Source organism: Gymnodraco acuticeps, unplaced genomic scaffold, assembly GCF_902827175.1.
Source record: "Gymnodraco acuticeps unplaced genomic scaffold, fGymAcu1.1, whole genome shotgun sequence".
Taxonomy (NCBI): domain Eukaryota; kingdom Metazoa; phylum Chordata; class Actinopteri; order Perciformes; family Bathydraconidae; genus Gymnodraco; species Gymnodraco acuticeps.
Genome location: NW_022989752.1, coordinates 393,795 through 413,516, shown reverse-complemented (window position 1 = coordinate 413,516; position 19,722 = coordinate 393,795). Strand labels below are relative to the sequence as shown.

The 19,722-nt window shown below is 43.3% G+C and overlaps 1 protein-coding gene across 3 annotated transcripts in view; it reads left to right on the top strand.

Moving 5' to 3' along the window:
• The window catches only part of dnajc6 (DnaJ (Hsp40) homolog, subfamily C, member 6), a 48,363-nt gene extending 28,965 nt beyond the window's left edge, over window positions 1–19,398 (top strand). For 2 of the 3 annotated variants that reach the window (XM_034210440.1, XM_034210422.1), the window contains 14 exons: window positions 1,065–1,187; window positions 2,313–2,446; window positions 2,866–3,060; window positions 3,256–3,373; window positions 3,687–3,766; window positions 3,882–4,075; window positions 11,179–11,550; window positions 12,843–12,986; window positions 13,918–14,019; window positions 14,235–14,360; window positions 14,445–14,795; window positions 15,159–15,307; window positions 15,702–15,878; window positions 16,673–19,398. In XM_034210440.1, the coding sequence (XP_034066331.1) occupies window positions 1,065–1,187; window positions 2,313–2,446; window positions 2,866–3,060; window positions 3,256–3,373; window positions 3,687–3,766; window positions 3,882–4,075; window positions 11,179–11,550; window positions 12,843–12,986; window positions 13,918–14,019; window positions 14,235–14,360; window positions 14,445–14,795; window positions 15,159–15,307; window positions 15,702–15,878; window positions 16,673–16,774 (2,367 nt within the window). In that variant the 3' untranslated portion in view covers window positions 16,775–19,398. The remainder of the gene's footprint in view (window positions 1–1,064; window positions 1,188–2,312; window positions 2,447–2,865; window positions 3,061–3,255; window positions 3,374–3,686; window positions 3,767–3,881; window positions 4,076–11,178; window positions 11,551–12,842; window positions 12,987–13,917; window positions 14,020–14,234; window positions 14,361–14,444; window positions 14,796–15,158; window positions 15,308–15,701; window positions 15,879–16,672) is intronic. The other variant, XM_034210431.1, reaches the window with a different exon arrangement.
• Window positions 19,399–19,722: the final 324 nt, after the last annotated feature.

Genomic DNA, 19,722 nt, shown 5'->3' with positions numbered 1-19,722 from the left:
AAGAAATGTGTCTCTCAGAATCGAAAGAGAAAACCCTATGGGAAAAACACAAAAGCATTGTACACAATTTAAACCAATTAATGTCGTATAATTAACTAGGATAAACTGATGTTTTTTAGTGTATGAGTACTGCAGATATCACTGTTAAATCATTTGATCATTATGAAAACGTCGAGACCGGAAATACTGTTTTCAACCCGTAACTTTACATGGAAGCTTGCCGCATATACACGTTCTCCTGACGAAACCTCAAATCATCTTCGTAATATCTATCAAACTATAGATCCTACATAACGACTGGACGTGGATTCTAAAAGTACAATATATACTTCTCGCTAGAAATCTAATCATAAAGCGTTTTAATGGCCAAACTATCCTACAATTTAGGATTTTACAGAGAGGGTTATTTGTGAATAAACGACCATCTGTAACGTTTGCATTCAACGGGAGCACTAGAGGCCGACAACTTTAAAACGTAATTATAGGTCGTATTAAGCGCTTGAACAAACGACATATTTGGTCGTAATAAGGGCTTAAACAATCGACCCATTTGGTCGCATGAGTTGGAGGACTTGTTGTGTTAACTTCAGGAATAACTACTTGTATTTGGATAAATATTTATTTTATTGGTAACTACTAAAAGTGTTCCAGCTACTGTAAATCTCCATTTACAAAGCAAGATTTGAATCTGAATGCTCTATTTCTATTATTCTATCCCATCTTATGGTTATGATGACTAACCTCAGCATAGGGTCTTTGGTTTGTGTCATTTAGCATTTAGCACAGATTGTAGGAGTCAAATATCTATAGATTGCCACTGCCACCCTCTGACAGAAAACATCCAAAAAAGCTGAAAAGTCAATCTGTGGCGTTAACACGGTGAATATGGCCCCCTGTCTGGTCGCTGTATCTCTCACATATCTTCCTATTTCTTTACCTTACTCATTCCCTCTTTCTCCCTGCCTTCATACAGTATGCTTGTTTACATTTGCCTCCTCTGTTTCCGTGTCACTGCCTGTTTCCATCATCCCCCTATCTTATATTTTGCTCCAATTTCTTTCCAGGTTTCCGAGTGTAACTGGCCTTCTCGTCAGGCTCCCAGCCTCCACAACCTTTTTGCTGTGTGTAAAAACATGCACAACTGGCTCAAACAGAATCCCAAGAATGTGTGTGTCATCACCTGCTCGGTAAGACGATGCTCATCATATACATATCATACACTTTTTTCATATTTGTTCATCGTTGGCCTGACATTGTGCATTGCCATTTAGTTTACTATAACTGCATACGTAAGGTTATCTTACTGTGAAGCACCTGTTTGGGTTGTCCCAAAACACATCTCCATGTTTTTCGGGTTGTGTTTTAATTGACTGAATATAGACAGACACATTAAAACTCAAAATCAATTGATTTCTAAGGTATTTTAAACTACAGTGTTTCGTACCACATACATTTACAGTAGTTGTCAACGCAAAGGATTTGTCATCTTGGCTGTGTCATTATATAAAAAAGCACTTTTGAGAAACTTTAGTCTTGATGTTAAAAATATCAACTTAAATCTAAAAGGGAAAACGGGTATAAAACATGGTGATTAAAATTGGGACAGTAAATAGCATAATAGGGCCCCTATAAGAAAATTATTCAAACTGTTGTTTCATACAGTTTCACTTTTAGTAAGATGATAACCCTTTAAAGCTTTAAAACTGTCAGGCCCTACATACAAATGTTTCACAACACAATCACTAATGAAGTACTCAATGAAACAGGTCTTTCTGTCTGTTCTAAATAAGTGATAGCCACACTGTACACTGGAATGTGGGAGACCATGTTATTGTCACTTTGGTTTTGCTGGGTCTTGGCAAACAGTTCCAAGTTACATAACTTCCCCTAAACGGGTCCATCCGTTTTTTTCTCTGCTCCGGATCACAAGAATGTTTTTGTCCCCCTGTAACCTTAAGTGAACTCAGAGAAGATGTATAACATTGGCTTCATTCAGAGAAAAAAAAAAATCTATTACAGGTGTTTTTAGAGTTGGTCTGTATGGACACGTCTTCATTAGTCATTTTTGTACACTTATGTATTAAATGAACTTCTTTGTGCTATGACATACAGTAGGCAGCTTCAACTTTAACAGTTTTTCACAGACCTGTGTCTTGTCTGAGATAAAGTCACAATGTTCAGTGGCTGGATCTATTCATGGCCCTACACGCTGTGCAGGGGTTCAATTGCATGGCAGAAATCACCAAACAGTATATTATTGAATCTTTAAAATATAATAGTTACCCAGCATATAATTTGCTTTGTGTTTATAGGATGGTCGGGCTCCCTCGGGTGTTTTGGTTTGTGCCATGTTCTGCTTCTGCCACCTCTTCAACAATCCAGTTCCTGCCATGCAGCTGCTCAGCGCCAAGAGACCAGGATCTGGCCTGTGGCCCTCACACCGCAGGTCCGTTTCAACGAATATACTTTATATGTGTGGGTGACAGAGAATTAGAAATATAAAAGGGGAAAAGAAGCAAAGGAACATGGGAATACAAAATGTAAGATGAAGTAGGAGAAGGGGGGATTGCTTTTTTACCTAGAGATTACAACAACAGTTTTTGAGGTTCGTAACATTTACTTAATCAGCAGGTTATACCAAGAGCTGGCCGCCCCTCAAGGATGGACATTTTAATACCCTGCCAGCTAGTTCTGCATCATTTATCAGTCCTTGTTAGAGTTTCAGTGCAAAATGAATAAGAGTTTATGGAAATGGCAGCAATAACTCATCCTTATCATACACACATAACAAAACACAAAGTGAGGCATTTGACATTGAAAACTAACACAGAATTTAAGCGATTATCTTTCTTTCTCTCCATGCAGGTACATAGGCTATGTGTGCAGCATGGTATCGGAGAAGCCCAGTCTACCCCATTCCAAGCCCTTGATGATCAAGGGTCTTACAATAAGTCCAGTACCCTGCTTTAACAAGCAGCGTAGCGGCTGTCGGCCTTTCTGTGACGTCCTTATTGGAGAGACAAAGATCTTCAGCACTGCACAGGAGTACGAGAGGATGAGGTAGGGGCAGCACTATCTTATTTTAATTGTATAAGCCTTAAATAGGAATCTATACTTGTATTTATGATACATTTGAAGGTATAATCACAGAGACTTACATCATGCTTTTTATTCCTTATGCTCCACTCCCATCTTTCTTTGTCTCTCTCTAATTTGCCCATGTTTTTTTCCCTCCCACACACTCTTCATATCCAGAGAGCACAGGATCCAAGAGGGTAAGATCGCCTTTCCTCTAGGTGCGAGTGTGCAAGGCGACGTCATTGTTTCAGTGTACCACATGAGGTCGACCATCGGAGGACGTCTCCAGGCCAAGGTCAATTTAATTTGCCTTTTTCACAATGATAATGTTGTTTGCACAAGATATATTATATTGAACTATTATCATCAAACAGTCTCAGGATGGGGCTGCTACTCAATTGAACATCTTTGCAACCAGTCACAGACACACAAACTGTCAAATATATTAATATGATAGGTAAATTATTGCTAAATCTATGAAAATAGATGTACAGTATTAAGGATTGCAAAGCAACATGTGATACAACAATGCATTATACTATTGATGCAACTAAGAATGGTAGGCCTACAAAAGCACATGGTCCAAGCATTTGATCTGCTGTTATTAGGTTTCCAACACACAGATCTTCCAGATTCAGTTCCATACTGGCTTCATTGCTCCTGGTACCACCGTGCTAAAGTTTAGCAAGTAAGGACTTTTTTTCTATTTGATAACATAATATGAGAATGGAAGAAAAAAAAAACCCTGCTGAGTACAGTCTGTTTTCCCTCTCACTCTAACAAACATACATTTTCCCTGTCAGACCAGAGCTGGATGCATGTGACTCTCCTGAGAAGTATCCCCAGCTTTTCCATGTGATACTGGACGTGGAAGTAGAGGGGGTGGACAAGCAGAAAGACCTGACGCCGCCTTGGGAGCAGTTCCCCTGTAAAGACCTCAACCCCAATGTGCTCTTCTCCTGCCACCAGGAAAATCAGGACGCCCTTGCTATCGCTGGTAACGTTGGGATGGGTAGCTTACACTGAGTACTAAACTGCCTCTGCTCATTTGAACTGCACACATTTTTTTTATCAATAACATAGACATACTGCAAAACTGAGGTTACCTACTGTAACCCAGCTTCTATGAGTATTGGCGCAGCCCTCTAAGGCTATCGCTATTGGGTTTACCCTTCTGCGCCCCCGCGCAGTACTGAAAACACTTGTAGTCCACGCCCACCCGCTAGGTGGGCCCCACCCTCGGGCCTCCTTCCGGTATAAATAGGGAGGTTGCCCGGCGATCTGCTCCCATACAATATAACTTTTCTTCAGCTATTCGTAGAGCCAGTGGGGCCCAGCGCTTAGAGGGCTGCGCCAATACTCATAGAAGCTGGGTTATAGTAGGTAACCTCAGTTCTATTTCGTATATGGCTTCGCCCTCTAAGGCTATCGCTATTGGGTTAAGGGCGAAGCATGATGTAGTCTGCGCCCCACTGGGTCCGTCCAGCACTAGAAGCACATACATACCTGCTTAATAACACCTGTGTGCCATGCGTAATGGCACATCCCCGTCCCTGGAGCAAACATACCTGTTTTCCTGACGGGGTGAAGGCTGGGAACAATACATACCGACCGCTGTGAGATAGTAGAGACGAAGGTCCCACCTTGTCCTGCGATCATAGAGGGGGAACAGCCGTTCTCTCCGTGTCAGCCAGGTAGGAGAGCTCTCAGCTGGATCCCTGACGTCACTCACTCTGACCAGGCACTCCCTACGAAGTGTGTCAGAGGAAGGGGAACGTCCCTCTCCTACGAGGGGGAAAAGGGCCGCTCTCTGTGTGCCGCGAGGCAGGAGAGAGGCGCACAGCTGGATCCCTGACGTCACTCACTCTGACAGGACACCCAGTACAGGGCGTGTCAGAGAGGAAAGGGAGACATCCCTCAAATGAAATTGAATAAATGAACAGGGGGAAGACCAAGATGCAGCCATGCAAATATCTTCCACTGACATTCCTCCGCGCAACACCGAGGAGGAGGAAATTCCTCTGGTTGAGTGCGCTTTGATATTCTCTGGAGGCTCCCCCCCAGAGGAGACATATGCCTGTGACACAGCCTCACACAGCCAGTGTGACAGCCGTTGTGTAGACAGAGGTTCCCCGATCGAGCGCTCTCTGTAATGCACAAACAGGCGCTGAGAACGGCGCAATGCCGCCGTGTGCGCTACATAGCAGACAGCGCGCGCACCGGGCAGAGGAGATGAGATGTTTCTTCTTCCTCCGACCTCTTGCATTCCATGGAACTGCTGGGGGGAGAGGCTTCTCTGTGATGTGCCGTAATGGTCGTCATGGTGACGTGCCACGCCCTCGCCGCTGCTGCCCGTGAAGCAAAAAAGCTGCGAGGGAGTTTCCACACGCTGCATTCCACTCTGTCTCTCATCATGAGGCGCGTACACGCCCAGAGGATGAGAGGTGTGTGTATGCTGTCCTCACAAGGCGTTATAACAGTGCTCGTGGATTTATTATGACCGTGAGTAGGAGGCATATCTGGGACAGAGGAATGCCTCGAGCCCTCAGTTTATAAACCAATAGGTTAAAACAGCAGGCTTCTGCAGTGAATGAAGCACCTCTGGAGACTCCCCCTGTGGGGGAGACCCAGGGGAATCCCCCCCGTGACCAGCTGACGCTAATGCCAAGCAGCTGCATTACGGAGAGGGCTGTGTGGTTTGTGACACGCCGGAGGAGAGCTGTCAGTTTCTCACTCGCTGCCAGAGAGCGCTCTGCTGCTGGCTGAGTTTTTAATTCCACTCCAGATAACGTTTGTCTGAGAGGGAAGGGAACAGCTCTTTTTCCAACTTGTTATGAAACCCAGGCTTTGACAGATGCGATACGAGATGTACCGTCTGTAAAGCGACTTCCTCCCTGGAGCGAGCCAGCAACTAGCAGGTCGTCCAAAGGAAACCACCCTCTCATCCCTCCTCTGTGTAGCGGCTCCAGCCTTCTCTACACAAAAATGGGAGGAGCCAGGAAATATCCAAACGGCAGACGATTGTCTGGTCTGATATTCCCTGAAATGAGAAACCGCAGGAATTTCCTGTGTTTCGGGATGATGGGTACGTGGAAGTATGCATCCTTCAGGTGGAAGTGAACCAGTCGTCCTGGTGAACACATTCCAGCCCCTGGCTCATTGCCCCAGTCTTTTTCGGGATTAGAAAAATAACGGGAGTGAAAACCCCTGATTTTCCTCCCTTTTAGGAAACCTGGAAATATCCTCTTTCAACAGGAGTTCCAGCAGCTCGGATTGGAGCGCAAGACATAGCTTCTGGGAGGACAGGAGTGTTTCCTGTATCCCATTGAACTGTGGGGGGCTTTTTCGTCACCACGCTGCGGGGTGTGACACGTCGAAGGAGAGCTGTCAGCGTGTCCACTCCACTCTCTGCCGTGAGAGTCGTGCTCTCATGCGGGCTGAGTTCAATTCCACCCAGGTAAACTATACTCTGGGTTGGAATGGGACAGCTCTTTTCACAATTTATCATGAAACCCAGCTTTGACAGATACGATATGAGTTGTACCGTCTGTAAAGCCGCTTCCTCCCTAGAGCGAGCCATGCAGCAGCAGGTCGTCCAGGTAAAAATAGTACTCTCATCCCTCCTCTGTGTAGCGGCTGCAACGCCGTCTCTACACACTTTGAAAAAGTACGAGGAGCCAGGGAATAGCCGAACGGCAGACGGTTGTACTGGTACGCTATTCCCTGGAATGAAAACCGCAGGAATTTCCTGTGTTGCGGAATGATGGGTACATGGAAGTATGCATCCTTTAGGTCTATAGAGGTGAACCAATCTCCCTGGTGAACACACTCTAGCACCTTTTTGACCGTCAGCATGTGAAACAGGTCGAGGATGGGTCTCATTCCCCCTGTCTTTTTCGGGATAAGAAAATAGCGGGAGTAATACCCCTGATTTTCTTCCTCCTGGGGAACCCTGGAAATAGCCTCTTTCAACAGGAGTTCCCGTAGCTCTGCTTGGAGCGCAAGACACTGTTCACGGGATGTTAGGCATGTCACCTGTATCCCGTTGAACTGTGGGGGGGGAGGCGAACTGCAGGGTGTACCCTCTGCTGATCAGCCTGTTCATCCATCTGTCCATCAAACACATGAGCTGCCACGCCGAGAAACACTGACAGCGGGCGCGCATGCTCGAGATGTGTTGTGGTTGTCATGACGACGAGCCACGCCAGAGCCCTCGCCGCCGCTGCCCGTGAGGCAACCCAAGGTGGGCCTAGAGCGAAAGGGCTGTGCGGAGGCCTCCACACGCTGCGTATCACTCCGCCTCGCATCATGAGGCGTGTACACGCTCAGAGGATGGGTGGAGGTGTGTGCAGTAATATCCACATGAGGCGTTAACACTGCGCTCCTGGGCTTATTATGACCGTGTATAGGTGGCGTATCTCGGACAGAAGAATGCCGCGAGGTCTGTGGTTTAATAACCGAAGAGTCATAACCATCAGATCCCTGCAGCGAACCCTGCTGCCTACTAATCACCAGATTGAAGGCAGCTGGTGTAATTACTGTGCTCCGCAGCTTATTAATCGATAGATTAAATAGCGCAGGCTTTTGTACCGAACCCGGCTGGCTATTAACCGATAGGTCATGGCAGCTGGCTCACCGGCCAGAGTGGGGGATATGTGAAACACATTTGAAACTGATGACTCAGCCAACATGTTGGAAAATAAGCTTCTTTTTATTTTCCTCACACTCCCTCCCAAACCGTCAAGGCCGCTCTGTCTCCTCGGCGGCTCTCATGGAGCAGACGCCGAACGGGAGTACCTCACTCCCTTTTTTTACCCCCCTCTCCTGGTGGGGGGGCGGAGGCCCCGCGAGGCAACCCAAGGTGGGCCTAGCGAAAAGGCTGTGAGGACGCCTCCACACGTTGCATTCACTCCGCCTCTCATCATGATGCGCGTACACGCTCAGAGGATGGGTGGAGGTGTGTGCAGTGATAACCACATGAGGCGTTACCACGGCGCTCATGGGCTTATTGTCACCGTGTGTAGGTGGCGTATCTCGGATAGAGGAATGCCGCGAGGTCTGTGGTTTAATAACCGAAAGTTATAACCACCAGAACCCTGCAGCGAACCATGCTGCCTACTAATCACCAGATTGAAGGCAGCTGGTGTAGTTACTGTGCTCCGCAGTTTATTAATCGATAGATTAAAATGCGCAGGCTTTTGTAACGAATCCTGCTGGCTATTTAACCGATAGGTCATAGGCAGCTGGTTTACCCAGAGTGGGGGATATGTGAAACACATTTGAAACTGATGACTCAGCCAACATGTTGGAAAATAAGCTTATTTTTATTTTCCTCACACTCCCCCGGTGCCCCGGCCGCCGCTGACGGATGATTCTGACGCCTCGGCTGCTGTTGCTGCTGGTGTCTGTCCGTCTGCCGCTGTGGCCGGGTTGGCTGCTGCTGCTGCCGCTGGTGTCACTGCTGCTTCACCGCTGGCTGTCCTCGCCTGGGACACCGCCATGGCTGCGCACAGCGACGGTGGTGTGTTCTGGATGGGCTCCTGCCCACCCCAGACGTCTTCCTCACCCGCAGCCGCTAGAGCGTCCGCCTTTCGCTTCCTGTCGGATGAAGGAAGACGCACATAGTGAGGACATGCGACCTGCTGGCTGAGAGCCGCGTCCGCGTGCTCTGGCCCCAGACAGGCTGCGCATATCGGATGCAAATCGTAGCTCATAATGTAGCCCGTATTGCACGAAGGGCACATACGGACACACTCTTTATTGCTCATGATGTTGCTTTTCTCGTGCTTCAGTAAACTGCTGGTTGCTGAAGAAAAGAGGGAGCAGATTGCCGGGCAACCTCCCTATTTATACCGGAAGGAGGCCCGAGGGTGGGGCCCACCTAGCGGGTGGGCGTGGACTACAAGTGTTTTCAGTACTGCGCGGGGGCGCAGAAGGGTAAACCCAATAGCGATAGCCTTAGAGGGCGAAGCCATATACGAAATAGAACACACTTTAGGTGGGAAGCTATAGGCTATGCTCCATTAGCTTTTGTGTGTTATTGTCTTTAATCAGCCTTTCTGAAAAGCTCTATCATAAAGATATTAGGGTTTTCTGTTCATAGTTCAATACTGGCTTGGCAACTACATGCTTGTCACACAAACAAAGATCAAAATGGAGATTATATTGTTAATTCAATCACAACATACTATCTCATGGCTCTGATACAAAAGGGAGGTAGCTGTTGGCCCATTTGTTAAAAGGTCGTAGATCTTTATTTAGGGGATGAAGATGTCACATTTTACAATCAACTATATAATTAAAAATAAAGTCAATTAGTGGCTGCACCAAAAATATGGACCTGCATCAAGTTTCAGCTCACAACCTCAATGAAAAAATACAAGGAGTAACACAAGCTAGCAGGACACCAGCTAGCTTGGTTTACATGCTAGTTAGCTAGCTAGTAACCTTGCCCGATTTTTGTGTAACATTAGCGACACGAATTCCTGTGGAACTGTACACAGTATACTTTATCTTGTTAACTTAACATTAGGACACTTTTTTCTTTACATTACTTGCTTTACTGGTTAGAGCTTCCTAACCTGAATGTGATGTAAAATCTAAGTGGTTCATTGCTAACATTTAAGCATTAACTAGGCCTACTTAAAAATAATCATAACCTTAAGGTAACTCTGATGCTAGCCAAACATAGAAAGTCTATAACTCAGACTGGTACACACAGGGATACAAAAAATCAACTGAATAGCCTAATAAATAATCACTAAACCACATTTACATATATATATATCATACATTAAAGGTGGGGTAGGTAAGTTTGAGAAACCAGCTCGAGATCGCCAGAATTTGAAAATACACAACCGGAGAAAATCTGTCACTTCCTTACAGAGCTCCTCCTCCAACACACACGAACGCGCACATGACCAATGAGGGCACGAGATAAGTTTGTGCCCAGATGGAAGGCTGACAGATAGGTAGGCCATCCAGTTACTTTAGCCGGGCCGGCTAAAATAATTGGTCGTGCTTTTTACAGTATTACGGCTTCCACAGATGACATTTTTTCATGGATTATTTGTCCAAGCACTTAAGATATTCATTGCTATCGGGATGTTAAGAGCATTCCATGGAATATAACAAAAAGTGTATCTCGAGCCGGTTTCTCAAAATTACCTACCCCACCTTTAACTTATACACACATTGTTCTGTACAAATGTTTGTGCTGGTGCAGAACTGAAGAATATCACGGATAAGTTAGGAAAATAGTGTAGCTATATAACCAAAAACACAAAAGCTCACACTTGCATGCATACACACTAATTAATTAACTTTTATTTTTGTTCCTACAAGATGAGATGGAGGGATTGGATCTAGAGGGTAAGACAGTAATGGCGACCACAGACCTGTAGGCCTACTGTAGTTACCCTGGGATGAGTTCAATTCAATCACATCGACCAAAAAATCTAGAGAGATCATTGATCCTTTTAACTAATTCATATTCTGTAATTGAAAAAACACTTGACTGTTTCCATTTAAAACCTGTTTTGATTGAATTGAAATAGAGCCCATACTTGTTCAGTTTCTGGCACAGATACCCATCAGCTGGATATCTGAATACATTAAGCCTACTAGTTTTAGTAATTCTCCTTACAAACATCTCCTTATACCTTGTGGACCAATCTATATTCTCCCTGTATCCAGACAAATATTGAGAAACTGGGTAAAAAGCACCTAAGCCCAGTGCAGCAATAGGTGAGAAACATGTTAAATGTGCTATCAAAGTGAAAAGAAATAGCTAATAGTAGCTTAGGTTTATAGTCATACTGCCCAAGCCTTCTTTTAAAGCATAGTCCATTATAGAATACAGTATCAGCAGAAGTGTTGGTACATGTAGCAGAGATTACCTATGTAATTGCCCATTATTCCTTCCTTTTTTTCTCTTAACCTCCTGTATATTTCTGTCTTTGTTACCCCAATTAATTTCCTTGGTCTGTGATATTTCTCTTTACTTTCACCCCTTTTCACTCTCTCATTGGGATATTAAATATATTTCCTTTGTCTCGTTCTTTCTCTACCTCCTTCTTTCTATGTTTCATCGTCCTGCAGAGCCAAGTCGGCCTCAAGGAGGTGCAGAAGGTCGGGCTCACGGCGAGGAGAGCGAGCCCTCGGATGATGAGATGCTGTCTCTCTCCAGCCAGCGAAGCAACGCCAGCACGGCCCCCCAAAGACCCGACCCCCCTGCTCCAATGCCTGCCGCCCCTTCACCTGCAGAGGAAATGGATCTTCTTGGCCTCGATGGGGCGGGGATCAACCGACCTTCAACTCAGCCCCCGTCCGCTGCAGCCGCAACAACTGACCTTCTCGGGGACTTGTTCGGGGGCCCACCCCAGCCAACCAGTGGGGGGTCATCTGCCCAGTCCACACCACATAAAGTAGCCCCAAACACTGCCTCGCCATGTCCCTCACCGACACCAACAGGTGAGATAACTTGAAGTACATTTCAATGAAACAAATATTCACATGTGATATTGCAATTAGACTCCTTACTACAAATGTGGGGTTTATTATATATCCTAATATTGATATTGTTACCTACATGAATGAAATGAAATGAATGAAATTCCCTTCCTATTCTTTGTTGCTCTTAACCACATTATACAGTATGATATGTGGTGAAATCTTCACATCTCATGGTTTTCAACAGAGTGTAATTGGAACATAAATTAAGATAATTTTGTCAGGCTTACACAAGTTTAGGAATTAAAACGGGGTCATGAAAATGAAGGATGAAAAAGTAGGTTCTTGGAAGAAATAAATCAATTAGTAGACCTTCGGAAAGTAAGAACAATAACGTTTATTTTACAATATGTAATGAAAACAATCAAAGATTTATTGGAAAATAGAAAATGCTAGATGATTACTCTTTTGTCACGTAAAAAAAGGATCATTTTTTAAATATATACTATTCAAAGAATTCCAGTAACACTACACATTTAAATTGCAAAAAGTAATACATTAAAGGTCCCATGTCATGCTTTTCCGGTTATTATCCGTCCCCCTGTGTGTTATGAAGGTTTCTATGCATGTAAACGGTCTCCAAAGTCACAAACCCTCAATGTACACCCTGTAGCGAGTAAAACTAACACGGAAAATACCTGCTATGCTGCCCCAGAACGCCTCGTTGGAGATTTCTCTTTTTCCATTGTTTTCTACAGTGACGTGCCCATATCCAAATGGACCCATTGGTCCAAATGGACCAATCCGTGGAGCCGTTATGTTACGTCCGCGGAGCCGTTACGTTGGACCAATCCGCGGACTTCCTTACACACACACACTCAATCTTTTCTCAGCTGCAGCTCCGCCGATTTCTCCTCCCTGAGACGGCGGGACGCGGCGAGGCTGTGAGTCGGTGTGTGAACACAAACTCCCAGCCAGGCTGCGGGTGTATGTGTGTTCGGGCTGGGTTTCGCTGTGTCTCGCTCTCTCGCAGATGGCCACTGGGCTCATAGGGAGGGAGTGGCAGGAGCTCCAACAAGCCGTTTAGGACAGAGAGTGAATACACATACTATACAGAGATGCTGTATAAGAAACCAATGTGATTTTGGAAAATTGCACAATATAAATCTATTTTAGTAGACTTCAACAATGGAAATATGATCAGTAGAAATGGCCATGACATGAGACCTTTAAGTGAAACAAAATAAACTAGTTAGGCTATGTAATTTAATAGAGTAACAGAATAAGATTATTTTTTTGTTTGTTTCCCTCAGCATTTGATCCCTTCGGGGCAGGTCCCATGCCTAAGCCTCAGGACATGATGGGTTCATTCCTTGCAACAGGTAACGTGGGGCAGCCAGACCCCTTCCTGCATGCTGCTTGCTCTCCATCACCCACCCTGCAGCCTAAAAGCTCGGGTAAGGCATGCTTCTGCTGCTGAACACTCTCACAGCATTTTATATTTAGTTGAAGACTCCATATTAAGCTAAGACAAGTTAGTGAGTGTCTGCTGCTACTGTATGCCTTAAAAATGTTTCCCCAAAATGCATGAGCCTGCACCGTTATAAATGTCTTTTTCCGTTCTCATAATTTTGCACTTCTCATTGCTTAATCACACGCTTGCTTGCAAGAGTGAGCCTGTATATTATTGCTGCTGTATGTTTGGAAATGATTATGTTTTACAAGTGTTTGAAGCATGTCTGATTAGTATTGCATGCAGATTGCACAGGCTTCATGTCACCCCAGCACTTGTGATTTATGTTTCTATGAAACAACTTTTTCAGCCTGCTGACATTTCTTGCGATTCAACACTTTCTACAGAGGAGTCTGTGCATAATGAATCAAGACCAGAACATTATCAGTATGCTTTTTAATCTTTGATGTATATTGCTAATTCTAAATTTACAGTAACATTTAATGTACATGTTGGCCTGAGCCCAACCTTAACTTGCACTAATGCTTGTAAAAACCGATCTGAACAAGCCTTATAAATATTTAGTAGAATTTGCCGTCCTCTATTTCAAGTATTTAATACACGTTTTTTGGCTCTTGACAAAAGGATAATATACCAACAAAACCAACAAGAGAAGCACATATTCAGTCAGAGGCTTACCACCAATAAATTGAACATGATCATCGCAGTTAGGTATGACACTTTTTTGTCTTGGAGCAAGGAATATATCAACAGTAAATGTAGTTTCAAGAACTAACACCAGATCCATTCAGACTTCAAACATCCGCTAGTAACGCTTTATGACTTATCATTTTCTTTGACTGTCTGGATTCATGTTGCTCAGTTCCTCTTCATTGTGTGTTCAGTCTTGGACTAACCTTTATATTTCCCTGTAGGCCGAAACTCCCCCGTCCCACCAAGCACCCCAACCGTCAACATTCAGCAGCAAAATGCAAAGGGAGGGTGGGACTGGAACAGACCCGCTACTACAAGCACAGGTAGAGACCAGTAACACACACACACACACACACACACACACACACACACACACACACACACACACACACACACACACACACACACACACACACACACACACACACACACACACACACACACACAATGTTCTAATTCCAATTTGTCACTGAAAAAAAAGACTGAAGATTAAAAAAACACTCTAAAACGTATATGCATTGTTTGTTGATTTATCCAGGAGCGGGCTTTAGTATGGGAAGTCGGTCAGCCACTACGAGCCCCACAGGCTCAGTCAACAGCACCCCCACCCACCAATCCAAGCCAAACTTGGACCCATTCGCTGACTTAGGCAACCTCGGTGGAGGTCAGTCACTAAAAATTTGCTGAAGCCCAACGCGACTGATATTTTTATCTCATGTCATTATCTCCGTTTTTTTTACAATTGCAGGCTCTGGCTTCTCCAGCAAACCGACCACTCCTACTGGGCCTACCCCTCCCATCCCTCCCATCCCTCCCATCCCTCCCATGGGCTCCCCTTCCCGACCACCCCCGTCTCCCCAGCATGCAGAGGGGTGGCAGTCCAACCCAGGAGCAGGCTTCCCCTCGTGGCAGCCAGGTGCTGGAGTTGGCGGAGGATGGCAATCCCAAGGACCGGGCCCCGCCCCGCAGCCAAAGCCCAGCCCCAGCCACACCCCCATGCCTCACGCATCGCCCGGGGGCCGACCCAACTACAATGTCAGCTTCTCAGCAATGGGAGGGGGCTCGCCCAGCGCAGCGGTTAAAGCACAGGCTAGCATGGGTAAGCAGGAGAAGGGGACTTGGATTTGATACTGTCTGTCATTATGCAGTTTGCTCGGAGTTTAAAAAGTTTGGAGTGTGTTTAATTCTTTATGCATGAGATATTTAACATTATTTGCCAAAATGGTTCAAAATGAATATACTATTAAAAAAAGGAAAACAAATACTATATTTAGAAGAGAGAGCAGAAAGGTAGGTGTAGTATTTAGACTTGATTTCTGTATACATTAACGTTTTGATGCTGTAGAAATGGATCTGCCAGAAAGAGTACATTGGATCTAGTTGTTCAGAAATATACAATAAGTGACGGATTATCTTTAAAAGTATGTATTTTTGACTTTCTGTTTATATCCCTGTGTGCCAGGTACTAAGCCGAAAGTCGTGAATGCCAACTTTGATGACCTGCTGTCTGGTCAGGGCTTCGCTGGGACCAAAGAGAAGAAAGGGCCCAGGACTATAGCAGAGATGAGGAAGGAGGAGATGGCCAAAGAGATGGACCCTGAGAAAATAAAGGCAGGTTTTTTTCTTAAGTTTAATTGAGTTACATTTGGTTAGTCATAGAAATAATAGTTGGTTTGTTTATTTGCTGTCAGAGTTTCTGTGAGTAACTCCATAAAGTCATGTGACTATATCCGAGGAGAATTATGGTTTGACATCAGTTCACTAGGTTTTTTATCATAATTTCATTTAGTTTAGCTTTGGCTGTTAAAGCCTTTTTGGTTGTTTCAGAATTAATGAAGCGACCAATATAGGTCTCCCACGATGAAACTTTGGTTCTCCTAATATCTCCTTCAAAAACATTTCCCCAGAGCCAGGAACCATCATCAAAGCATTTCTGCTAATAATTGCCCCAAATCTTGGCATCACTGGCTAATGGCCCTCCCCTCTCTCCCTGTTTGTGACCCAGATTCTGGACTGGATCGAGGGGAAGGAGCGTAACATCCGCGCTCTACTGTCCACCATGCACACGGTGCTGTGGGAGAGGGAGACGCGCTGGAAGCCTGTAGGCATGGCTGACCTGGTCACGCCAGAACAGGTCAAGAAGGTCTACCGCAAAGCAGTCCTGGTCGTGCACCCAGATAAGGTGAGACACATGTGCTAGTGGACTTCATAATAATAATATTAATGATGACTGAGAAGTGAGGATATTTACTTGTATGCATGCTAGGAGATACAGTATGTAAATCCCTCTTTCCCTATATCAAAGTTCTCTTCAATCCGCCCTGTTTTTATTGACATTTCTTTGCATTGTTTGGGGTCCCACAAACTCTATGTTCCCTGTCAGAAATATATACTGTATATCCTGCTCTTTTTGTTAAAACCTGATATAAGTTTTGAAGTTGTAACCCTTCCCCTTGAACCAACTTGATCTGCACAGCCATGACAACAACAACAAAAATAATACTTTTAGTAAAAATATAGTGTTTTTCTAGCACCAAGGACACAAAACAATCAAATAATTAAAAACTAAAACATTAGAATAAAAAGCAACAAACTAGACTTTATAGATACAGATGCAAAATACAAGTAGCAATACAAAATTACTGATTTGTTTAAAATGTGACAACTGATCATTGATAAACATTAAAAAGTGTCAAGGATAGCATTTGGAGGATGAATTATGTTATTGTGCACTTGTGTGTAAGCTTCAATCTTTGAATTGAGTTGGGTATTATGATTGATTCTTTTTTTGATGTCCTTATTTCTTTTGACCTGTTGTATATCTGTAACCTTTTATTTGTACTGTTGCCATTGAGACAATCAAGTTTGGCAAAGGCAAAACAGATGCTTTGCATCACTCATTTGGATATGGCTAGAAGAGGAGAAGTGTTCAGGTTACTCTCCTGTGTGTTACCGCTTTCTCCTTCTTTCCCACAGGCCACAGGACAGCCCTATGAACAATATGCCAAGATGATTTTCATGGAACTAAATGACGCCTGGTCAGAATTTGACAGCCAAGGACAAAAAACCCTCTACTGAATAAATAGTGAGAGGAAGTGAGTGAGAAGAGGATGTCCCTCCTGATTCTGTCGTCTAACCCTCCTAAAAGTGTGTCACCACCTTTGGTCGACAGACTACAGCTCCTCCTCCAACATCGCCTTTATACCTGTGCTTTGACCCATATCTCTCTTCTCAACAAACACAGAACATCCAGTCGATCTACAAAGACAGTAAAAGACAACAAAACTCCAGTGACTAACAGTGTGACTGCTCTAATGAACCTACCTACTGAATGTTTGTGGTGCAACATTACCCTCCCTTGTTGAGTGTCTTTAGCCCTGAAACCAACCCAGCATTCAAAAGCGGAGTCACCGGGACGTCTAGAAAAACAAAATAAATGCTTGATTCAGAGGAGATGTATCAAAAGTGACAAGAGACGGTGGACAACCAAGATTAGAGAAAAATACATCAGGGAGTAAATTGAGCAAGCATGACACAGACTGCTTTTAAAAAGGGGATTCAGGTGGTCTGTAAGGAACAAGTAAGCATTTCATATCAATTTAAGCTACTTACACACAAAACATTGGTTTCCATCCAAAATAGGGGTGGTTGGAGGTACAAATTAACAATCTTTCTCATTTAAAAAGTGCAGAGAATAATTACAAATTGCTGACACTGCTTCTGATTACAGGTCGGCTTCTTAATTATCTTAAAAATGTTAACTGCTGACAGTGAATGAAAATGAAGAGGCTCTTCAATGAAAACACAGATCAGAAGGCTGCTCCCAACCTTATATACATATAACAGATTAACACTATGGTGTTTTGACTTTAGGTGAATGATTCTTGATGTGTGTTCCCATGTTTGCAGGGAACCGAGGGTTATATACTGTATTCTGGGATTAGCACATGTACAGATCCATACCTGAAGCACCTTGAGGCTTCTCACTCATAGTCACATTTTTTTTTGCAGGCGAGCTGTGTGAAAGCACAAACTTTGCTCGGTGCACCTTTGAAGGAAAGCCATTGTTATTTATTTATTTGTTCATTTGTGTTTGTCTTCATATATTTTTTCATGTGTCAGGCCTGCTAAATTATTTGTGTTAAATGTAACTGCACATGTTGTCAGATAATGTATGTAAAGTTATTTGGGTTATTTGCAGGGAACTGTTTTACTCATTTACTGACAAAACACAGGAATGTCTTCTGAGACTATATCAGACTATGATAGCCTTTATAGTCTGCAATAACATTTTCCAAACAACAGATGTGGAAATATCTATTACAAATGACATTTCTATTCAAAGTCCCTAAATTGCGAGTCGCAGGATTGAAAATGTTCTCATACCGTAAAATCATATGAGGGAATTAATGAGCTTTAGTGAAACTAATTTCTCTCAAATCGCTCGTATTACATATCTGCTGTTATTTCAAGACTTATATCAAAACACTAATTTGCAGTGATTGCAAAATGTTTTTTTTAAATTACTTGTTATGTATCTTTGTTTACATTTGTTTACATTTACATCACAGCACTGACACTTTTATTTGTAATTATCATGTGCTCTTGAGTTCTACTGACACACTTTCATATCAAAGGTAACAGAAAATGTTGCATTTTTTAATAGTGATTGATTGAATCTAAAAACAGATTATATTCTCCCCATATAGTTTCAATAATATACTGATGGTATTGTTCTTCTGTACGATAAAAACTGTAATACTGGTGTTGTCATTTTGTGTAGAAAGTATTATAAGGTTCTGAAATGAAGTCCATCGGCAAATGGCAAACATATGCAAGATAGAGAATACTTATGTACTCATAGTAAGTTGAATCAATTCTCAATTTCTCAGACATTTTATTTACAACATCCTTACCTTACAGCTTCGAGTGATTGACAGAGCTCTACTGTAACCCCCTGTTTAAACTCAATTTTCACAAAAGCTAATAAGGCAGAATATCTACAGAGACATGTTCATAAACCGCTCTTTATATCATAACTGTTTTCATACTCTCTGTTTTGGAAATCCTTTTTAACCGTCATGTGGTTTATCTCCCTTGGTTTGACTTCATTCATACCCAGGACTCCAAGTTTGTTCATGTGTGTTTCGGACTTTGACTCAATACTGAACACTGGAAATAAAGTATGACTTCTAAAGTGCTGTTTCTTCAACTGGGTTTGGGACCCAGAATGGATTACATGGCAGAGCTTTTTGGCTGAAATACATCGCTGAACAAGACACTGAGTCTCAAGGTGAAAATGTTGGGCCCTGAACTCAAGGCTACTGCTTGACCAGATGCAGGAAGTGTGTAGTGTGTGCTTCTGTGCTCTATTTACACTGAGGAACTACATGTGAAATAACCCTCATAAGCTCCCTCGCTGACTGAACTCTTTACCTGCAATCTATCGGCTATGTTAAAAAGCTAAGCTCTATATTGTAGTCAGTGGATGTGTGTCGTTTGAAATTGTGGTGCGTATGGAAGTGATCCGATTTGGACACAGACTACTGTACGTTATGTGTTTGCCTGTCTGCTGTAAGTATTACTAAACTGTGTAAACAATTCTGTTCATGTGTTCCTTTTCAGTTCTGTTTACCAATACATGGGATGTACATAATGATCGAGTGCAGTGCACAAAAATAAATAGTCAACAGAGAACAAAAGCATTCCTCTGCAGGTTTTATTGTTTTTCCTCATTTTGAACACTAGAGGGTAGCAATGAATAACAAATGAGCTTCATCACTGCACTGTGCTCATAAATGGAAGAAGTGCGTACATTATTTAACAAAATAAAAGTACCAGTTCAACAATTTTAAAATACACAAATACAAGTAAAGTCCTATAAAAAATGTGTTCGTATTAACTACTTTTTTACTACAAAATACACATTAGTACTACTCACATTATGGACTTTTTTCCTATTTCTGGATAGTTTTACTTCTAATAGTTATTGAAATAATACCATATGATAAGTTCAGAAGGATCTG